Source organism: Dermacentor silvarum, chromosome 2 (assembly GCF_013339745.2).
Source record: "Dermacentor silvarum isolate Dsil-2018 chromosome 2, BIME_Dsil_1.4, whole genome shotgun sequence".
Lineage (NCBI taxonomy): Eukaryota > Metazoa > Arthropoda > Arachnida > Ixodida > Ixodidae > Dermacentor > Dermacentor silvarum.
This window is the reverse complement of record NC_051155.1, coordinates 207,158,328-207,167,476: the sequence shown is the minus strand read 5'-3', so window position 1 is coordinate 207,167,476 and position 9,149 is coordinate 207,158,328. Positions and strand designations below refer to the sequence as shown.

Below are 9,149 nucleotides of genomic sequence, written 5' to 3'. Positions count from 1 at the left end.
TGATTCCTACGGCGTCCATTTGAAATCAAAATTATACAACATGCAACTTGTTGGGTTCTGCGTTGGTACTTAACGGGCGTAAGCGAATAAATACATCGATTATGATGTTGAAGTGTTATACAACGACAAGTTTACCTATGCCCATGTCATGTTGTCTATATTAAAATCACGATGGCGTTTGTTCACTTTCTACGTAGCGTTAGCTGCAACGAAGAAAGTACTGTGCGTTGGCCGATGGTGGTGACAGTTGAGCAGTCCAACACAGGCGTGAGGAAAAAACACGAGGAGTTGGCACGGCAACCACGCGCCAATTGTTTTAAAGAGCTATTCGGCTTTGTCAAGAGGGGAGTATGCGTGGGGTCGTGGCCTAGTGGTTAGAGCACCGTGCTGCTGTGCGGCGAAAGGCAAAGATTCTATTTCATTGTCGGTCATGCATTTCTTTTTAATGCGATAGCGATAAGGGCCCCGTGTCGTAGAAAATCCGGCGTCGGCGTTAAGCATCGGTGTCTGGCGGAAATAATCATGCCGAACCACATCATCCCGAACCACCCCGACCGAGCGGGCCCTTCGCGTGGCGCAGAGAGTTAGGGAACAAACATTGAATTTCTCAAAGTAAAATCTGTCAGAAAATTCGTAAAGTACAACTTAATCACAACGTACAGACGTGATAGCGTCGGATTGTAATTTGAATATACGAGAAAAAAAATCCTGATAAGCAGCCAGGGACCTTTGAATGATATCACATTCCACTCTTAAAGGCGTAGCTTAAGCGTATTCCAAGTTTTTATTACAGAGATTCGAAATGAGGTGAGACAGGAATCTACCTACCTGCCTACCTTATCGCAAAGTGTCTAGAATGAGGGAAAGAATGCTTCGCATTAAAAGATAAATATAGGCACGGGACTTGGTGCCCGAAGGGTCTCTGAGAAGGACTGGAGTATAGGCCAGCATCAGAACAGGGGCCGCACTGGAGCAGCACGAAAGAGTGCTTATGTACAACCACAGTGCACAGCTGTCACCAGAGAGCCTCATTAAACAAAAAAGAAAAAAAAGTGGCCCCTTTATGGCATTACAGGCACTAAATAGAAGCCGTTGACAGGAATGCTGCACTGTAATATCATGCAGAGAAACCTAAAAGCAAGCAGGTGCCGTCAGAGGATTTCAAAAAGACGCTGAAAGAAACAGCCCTGATAAAGATGGTATATGCGCAAACTGTTGCTCAGGTAGCCTGAAAAAAGTACTATAGATAAGTTTCGAAATATATCGATGAGACAAGATCCAAGAAATAAAACTGCAAACACACTGAGAACACAAAATTAACGCTGCTGCAGACATCAAAATGTTAAAAACCAAGTTCACTAGAATCAAAACCATGATTTCGCTGCAAAAAGCAGCCAGCCAAAATGCGGCATCTGCAAGTACAATGCCGCCAGCTTTGTTGAGCACATAGGCTAGCGAGGTGCTGATTTTGCAGATTCCGTAAACGAAGTGAGATCACTAAGTATTCTCCCCTAACGTGGTAAAAAAAACTGTCTTTTTCTTTTAAAATACGAGCGATCTTGCTGTAAGAATATGTATCGTATTCTGCCGGCGTGGCCGAAACAGCGCCCGAGCAGCGTCATCTAATTATCAGTCCTTTCGTTAAACCTGCAGAAATAAGAAAACTCAAGCACAGAACAAGGTGTTGAAAAAATATATCAAAGAATGAACGAAAGCGAGAAATTGGCATCTGTAGATACGCGACAAAATCCGGGTAACCCGACGCCCTAGCCAGCAAGAATTTCGGCACAGTGCACAGGCGCGCACGTAATGGAGACTTTAAAAAAGTAGAGAACGCGCCGCACTGCATCCCCGGGATTCATTTGCATTTAGCGAGATCGGCTTGAAAGCGGCTCTAAGCCGAGAATAGAAACCGAGCTCGCCTAGGCGATGGGAACCGGCTAGGAACTGAGAACTTGAAAGCAAGAATGTAAAAAAAGAAAAAAAATATGAACTGGGCTCCAGGGAGCGTAAACGCGATGGGGAAAAATTGTGGCGACAAAGAATCCAGGAACGTTAAAAAAAATACTGTTTGCGAAGATGGCAGTGCCCATACTGAGGAAAGAAAACAAATACATAAGAAGCCAATGTTGTGGTTCTGGGAAAGAATTGATCGGAAATAAGATAGGGGAAAAAAAAGAAGAATGTAGCAGGATGTAAGCCAAGGAAAGCGGCGCTCTGAATTATGAACAAAGGCCACTTTGTATGCCAATGAGAACGCTGGAAATGAAGTTCCAGTGGCTGCAAGAAATAGCGAGTAACAGGGAGAACGGGGAAAAGACGAAACGCATGAATTAGTAGTCGTGCGCCCTGGTTATAGCATCCCCAGCATAAAATATTTTATCAGGGCAGGTGAAAGAAAGAACGACGAGCACTACGCGGTGCTCTTTTGTCTTTTATCTGGATCCTCGCGTTAAGCCACTGTAAACTCTTCTTTGTACCGGCACCGACCAATCAGCAGCCAACATTGCAAAACGCCATCTTTAGTTACGGCTATCAAGATCATCTCCTCTGCTTCTGTTCCTGCTTCGACAAACAATGCCGAACTCTCCATAGTGTCTTGGATATAGACTGTACGATCTGCATTTTACCTAAGCAACAGTCCTTGGCGCCTGGCCTCACAGCTCATCAACCCGGAAACGCACACTCGCTCTTCTGGCACTTGAAGGCGACAGACTTGAGTGCATGGCTGTAGGCACGTTGCGCCTTGTTTGTTGCGCGTGACGGATATCAATTTATTTCTTCTCTCTCTCTTTCACTCTCATATATCGTTCCCCACGTGTAGGGTGAGTGAGTGAGTGAAATAACTTTATTAGAGGTCCGGCGAGGACGCGAACTCGTCGCGCACCCGGCTAGTCCCACGTCGGGACCGGCAGGTCTAGCCCACCGGCCCGGTCGCGGGCACGCCGGACAGCCAGGATTTGCTTGTCTAGAGCGGGGCTACGCAGTAGCGAGTCCCACTCATCCTTGCTGAACTTGGGGTATCTCGACCCGCATTCCCAGAGCATGTGTGCTAGAGTGGAGGTCTGCCCGCAGGACGGGCAGGCGTCGTCGCGATATACGTCTGGGTAAACTTCGTGCTACCCACGTGTAGGGTAGCAAACTCGACAAAGTACAGTTAACTTCCGTGTCTTTTCTTCCTTCCCGCGCTGTCTGTCTCTCTCTCTCTCTCTCTCTTTATCTCTACAGCTATTAAGTCGTTTAATTGCCAGACCACGAAGTGAGGAACGCTTGAAAAGCAATGACTCTCCTAACTTGAATCATTACAGTAACATGAACTGTTCAGTCAGCCAGGCTGACTGCGGTCAGATTCAAGAACGAGGAGAAACTAAACATTAAAAAATTGTCAATTTTTGATAATTTCTCAACGTTTTCCCTTTGCCACTGCACTAAGTGCAGATATAGTTACCATATATGCATGGTGATAACGAGGCCCCGATCGTAACGCGTGCCCGCAGATTTGCTTAGAAGGTTTTTTCTCTTTATTAGCACCAGTTGCTTGCCGCCTCGCTCCCAAATACCGCTTGCGTAGTACTATAAGCAAGCAGGTACCATAGGCGTGGTTTTATGGCATGTGGCATGTGGTTGTGGCATTAACGTTAAAGGAAACGCGCTTTTGCACAGAACCCTCAATAATAACAAATGGCACCCTTAAGGGTACAAGAAATATCACACACGCGCATACGCAAGGCCACAGTATTGAATCCGCATTCAAGATAGTAAAAACGAAGCGAATATTCTTCCGGCGTGACTTTCCTGTGAGTGCGCGATTATTTGTGAGTGCTTTCTTTCGCCTGTTAGGCTTTCTGAACCCACGAACAGCCTCTTACAATCCGCATAGTGCGAAGTGTTGCAACTTCCTCTCGTAAGAATGAACTTCTTTATGGCCTTATAACAATAATATTAATAAAAAAAAACATTCTCGCGAAGGACAAGAACGAGAGTGTGGCATGTCTATACACGAAAGCTCGAGTTGACTCTTAAGCTGGTCTTTCTTATTGCTCTTGACTTCCTCTCGCTTCCGCATGACACTGGCTCAAGACGACAAGCGAGGCGTTCTTCTACGCTCGTATATGGCCAGGGCTTTCCATAATTTTATGAAAAGAGCCTTTCTTTGCCAGCCAGAACGGATCGTCACGTTGAGATGACATCCACAAAACGCCGCAGGACATGACGCGGCGGACCAAAGCTGCTTCACGGTCCAAGTAACCGCTTGTAAAGCACCAACACAAGGTTCCATTCGCGCCAAAGGCTACTTGACACCTGGGTGGCGCTGCCTGGTGTGTGACCTCGCAGCCCGAAATGGTGGATTGCGTGCCGCCTCTCAAACGCCGCACTTCTGGCGGGGGCAGGTCAGCGTCACACGTGACGCAGGCCCGCACGTGGCATCGTCGCCATCGAGATATCCCTTCACGGCACGCCACCATCGCAGCCGCCGTCACGGTGTAGTCTTGAACGATTGTATACGACTATGTACACGTGCGGTAGGCGTGCGTGAGTGCGCGCACCTATGGAGAGGGAGTAAGGAGGAGGAGGAGCACGCCGCTAAGCGATTTTTAAATATGCAGTCATCGTTGCGCGTCGCCATTGTCGTCTGTCACGGGCTGCGTAGTCCGAGCCGCTCCGTTCGTCTCATTCGGATTACGCACGAGCAAGCCTCTCGGAGGCGACGCGGCGGCCCCGGTCGCGCCCCGTGCATGGAGGGAGGAGGCTTCTTTTGTGCTCGCGACCGAGCCATATCTGGAGCGTATAGACGATGGGGGCGACGCTGCGCTGCGGCGCGAGTCACCCTCCCCCACCACCGCCGACCGACCGCGGGGCGCTTCTTTGACGGTCTGGTTACGAGACTGTGACGCTCTAGACGCACGAAACCTGGCTCGTGGCAACCCGCGCGACGTCGACGTCTTCTCCCCGCCTTGCTCACACACCGACGGAGACAGCCTAGCGCTAAGTCCTGTTGTGCAACGCTGTCGGAGTCCATCTGAGTCGCGATGGTGTTCCGGGCCCTCAGTCTCACCGTTCTCGTCGCCGGGTACCTGCAGGCGACGGCGACGATCAAGCCGAGAGGCGTCTTCTTAGAGACAGACAGGTCGTACAAGTACGATTTGCCCACATCTGTGACGCCTTCAAAGGAGAGCAACTGCAGCGGCAAGTGCGTCCACGTCTTCATGGGTCTCCTTTGCGACTTCGTCGACGAGCAGGCCAATTGTGGCGAACAGTTCCTTCGCTGCTGCGTGGGTGGCATCTTCAGCCAGGGAGCCAGCCGCAAGTCGGGAATGATGGATGACGCCCCGTCGGATCACCGCGAGCGTGACAGCCACTCCAGTTCGAAACAGGAACCGACAACAACGACTACGACGACTTCAACGTCGTCGACAACGACAACCGAATCGCCTACCACTGACGTTCAGCCAGTGGGAGAGATCCCTCCTTCCTCTCAGCAGCCGGAACCAACACTTCCGCCAGCGACCATCCCAAGCAGCGTGCCTTCGGTAGACGAATACAACCAGCCGACCCTGGTAGCTATGGAATCGCAGCAATCACCACAGATTGAGTCTCCACTTCCTCAGAAACCAGCGTGTCCCGGGTCTTGCATCATGTCCTTGTTAGGCTTACTGTGCGGCTCTATCAACCGAAACTACAGTTGTCCTAGCGGCCGCGTCTGCTGCACAGCGGCTCAGTCGGCTGAAACGAGCGTTGAGGAAGAGCCGCACTTGACAACAACTGTTGCTACTACAAACAAGACGTCATCTGTTCCACCTCTCCGAGTTAAATCCAACCATATTCCGTGTATAGGGAGGTGTATACCAGTGTACTTGAGCAACACGTGTAAAAAGCCAAGCGTAATTCTCGTGTCAAAAATGCTTTTTTGTCCGTCCGGAATGATCTGCTGCAGCAAAAGCCCGACCGCTGACCACCTCAATGACCGCAGGACAAACGTCTCACATTCCTTCCTTCCTGCAGACGTTAGTGGTGATGTTGAAGCGTCTGTGTCCCCTGAAGCAGGCAGTCAAGATGAAGAGTATCCGTGGGAAAACCATCATCTACGACCACCCCAATACATTCCATCTCACCAACGAATCCCCATACCAGTGCAGCAGGCAATCGCGCAAGCCTACGGAATGCCATCCAAATCTCCTCAAAGACCTATTTCAGAGCCCACACTGCAACAGCCACAAGAAGAAGACGTCAATTACGGATACTACGCCCCTGCTAACGATTACGACAAAAGCGATGACACTACGCAGGTGATTCGGTCTACAAAGCGACCGCCAACCTACTCTGCGCTAAGGCACCCCTCGCTGCCGCAGCCTGTAATTCCAACTCCACCCTATTATGACGATGATTACGAATTTAAGCCTCCAAGTCACCTGCACCAAGATCGCGACAACGATAACCAACCGAAACACCCAGAGAATGAGGCCGGTCACCATAACGGTTCATTGTCTATGTCATCTATAAGCCACTCTGGCATGAAGTTAAATGGCTCAAGCCAACCAGCCACACAGCGTTTGAAACCACAGCGAGGCCCGATAGCTGTCGGTGAGGTATTTCCAGTGAAGAACCCTCACGCATCGGAGAGCTTTCAGCAGCAAAGGAAAGCTTGGTTGCAACGCACTCGCAACAAGACGAGGCTTCAGAGGCCGCAGAGGCTACCTCCACCATATGGTACCCCCAGCAATAGCGCAAAACCTGGGTGGCAAAGCATCAGACGGCCCACGAAAGAGGGAGCCGAATTCAGCGCAACGTGGGTAGAGCCGGCCAAAGCGTCCCCCGAAGTTGTGCCGCCGGCTCACTACGCCGAAGCCGCTGCTACGAGCACGGGATGGATTCCTTTCCACCAGGCCCACCAACCGGTCAATAAGCAGAAGGTCGTCGAGAACCATTATGGAAGCAGCTCCGAATTCAAGCCAATTCGAGGGACCTTTGTTGATTTAGGCCATACCTCCCGCGATCCCAACTCGTGCGGCGTCAAGGGAGGCAAGACGCGCGATGCGGGCTCCTTTAAGCGGGGAGGAGCGGAGGCGAGACCCGGGGAATGGTGCTGGCATGCTGCCATCGTAGATCGCAAAAACCAATACCTGTGCAACGGTGCTCTTATAAGCGCCCAGTGGGTGTTGACCACGGCAAACTGTGTCCACAATCACACCGACGTCACTGAGAACATATACGTGCGACTGGGTTACACCGACATCGTGAGTCCCTACAACCCTCCAGGTGCTCAGACCAAGACGGTGGCCAAAGTCTACGCGCACCACAGCTTCCAAGCAGAAACCCTGGCGAACAACATCGCTCTTCTCAAGCTCAAGGATATCGTGGAACTGAACGACGCCGTGTGCGTCGTATGCCTGCCAACTACCAATACAAACTTCAGCGAAGAGGAGTCGTCCGGTTTCGCAGACAAAGAACGGTGCGTCGTTACAGGCTACGGGACAAGTGTCTCAGAAGACGACCTCCGATACACGTACCCAACCCTCCGAGAAGCGCCCGTGGTTGCCTTAGAAGAAGATGATGTGTGCCGCGCTTGGCAGTCCCGCGCTCGACAACTGAAACTCGATCTCGAGGTAAAAGGCAGCACGTTCTGCGTGGGCGATGGTGACGTGCAAAGTGATTGCGTCGGGGATCCTGCCAGACTCGTTGTGTGCCCGAGCAAGGACAGCTTCTACGAGATAACTGGTCTATCGTCCAAGGGACTCGCGTGTGGTGGTCCGGATGCCCTATCTGTCTACACCAACGTCTCCTCTTACTCTGGTTGGATAAATCAAATTACGAACATCAACCGCTTCTAACAGTCTGTCTACTCTTCGCATTATGCGTGGGACTTTAAGCCGGACTTTGTACTGATTATGACTAGAAGACTGCTGTGCAGTCAACTTGATGTTTCAGAAAGTGTTCGGATCACTTTACTAAATAAGCAGAGTCGCCAAAACTTGTTCATGTATTTATTAGGAATGTGTGACACTCATTACAGCCATTATACCACTTGAATCATCTCAAGTGCATACGTTTTTTTTTTCTTTTTTGCAAGTCAGATAAAATCAAAGGGTGAAGCTCTTTTTTGTATTGCTGACATGCACATAAGATAGCACAGAGTTCCTATGTAAAAGCAGTTCGGTAGCTATGAAAGTAATAACACGAGGCTTAATTTGTTGTAGCTAAGCAAACGACAGCTATTTCATTGCCTCCTGCTTCTTGCATACAGCGACCAATTTAGTGCACATCTGTTGACGCTTTGAGTGAATTGTTCAACAATCCTATGGTTCCGTGTGCTAACATAAATGTACCTAGATTCTCAGACGTCTATTTTTTCTAGCTTCTTCATCATTTCCACATCTTATTCCCTTGGCTGGTGCAGTATCTTGTATGCTAAAAGGTTATCACTTTAGGCATGTGCAGTTACTTTATTATCGACGCAAGTGCTTAGGTGGTTGTGTGTTGGTGTAGGGCGCAGGCAAGGAGATTTGTATCTGCCGCCTCTCATAGAGCTTTATCTGTTGTACAGTCTTGCATTTGCAATTTTCACCTGTCGTTGTTCCAAATGACATATTTCCAGCAATAAATATTCTGCGAGGAAAGTGCGCTAAACTTACTCTGGTCTGCCGTTCTATGCGTGTGCGACCCACCAACAAGTGACCTTGGGTTGAAGCGCCCTTCTCAGGAGGATGATAATTTCGTAAAGTAAGGGGTTACTGCTCCTAACCCAAATAGTGGTTAATACGATTTTACGGGGGCTATTTTATTTTGGTTCACGAAAGTGCTAAGGTACCATTCGAAAGTGTCACATGAAGTTCAGGGCAAACCTCGACTATATATAGGTAATTCAATGCGCCTGTTGTTTTCCTTTGTGGAGTTAGTCTGATAGATTATGCCAGTTGATAGGCCGAATAATTTATTTGCTGCTATTCGTATAACACTGAACTGCTGTAATTTTATGCGAAGAACGCGTGCAATGCTAACACCACAACAACCATGGCTTTCATGGCACTGCACTAAGGCTTTGTGACAGTCCTTTTATCTTGCTTACCGGAGTTACATTCACGAAAAGCAAGGGTGTTCTTTTTCTTTCCTTCTTTTTTCATTTTTTTTATTGCGATCAAGACGTGCCTGAA

At 49.3% G+C, this 9,149-nt stretch overlaps 1 protein-coding gene across 1 annotated transcript; it reads left to right on the top strand.

Moving 5' to 3' along the window:
• Positions 1–4,649: 4,649 nt before the first annotated feature.
• LOC125943577 (protein masquerade-like) lies at positions 4,650–8,613 on the top strand. The gene has a single exon (XM_049663010.1). It carries the CDS (start codon positions 5,031–5,033, stop codon positions 7,827–7,829), a length of 2,799 nt encoding a protein of 932 aa, XP_049518967.1. The 5' UTR covers positions 4,650–5,030; the 3' UTR covers positions 7,830–8,613.
• Positions 8,614–9,149: the final 536 nt, after the last annotated feature.

Bases quoted from the DNA above. Each gene is read 5' to 3' on its own strand.
- LOC125943577 (XM_049663010.1), top strand. From the start codon at position 5,031: ATGGTGTTCCGGGCCCTCAGTCTCACCGTTCTCGTCGCCGGGTACCTG.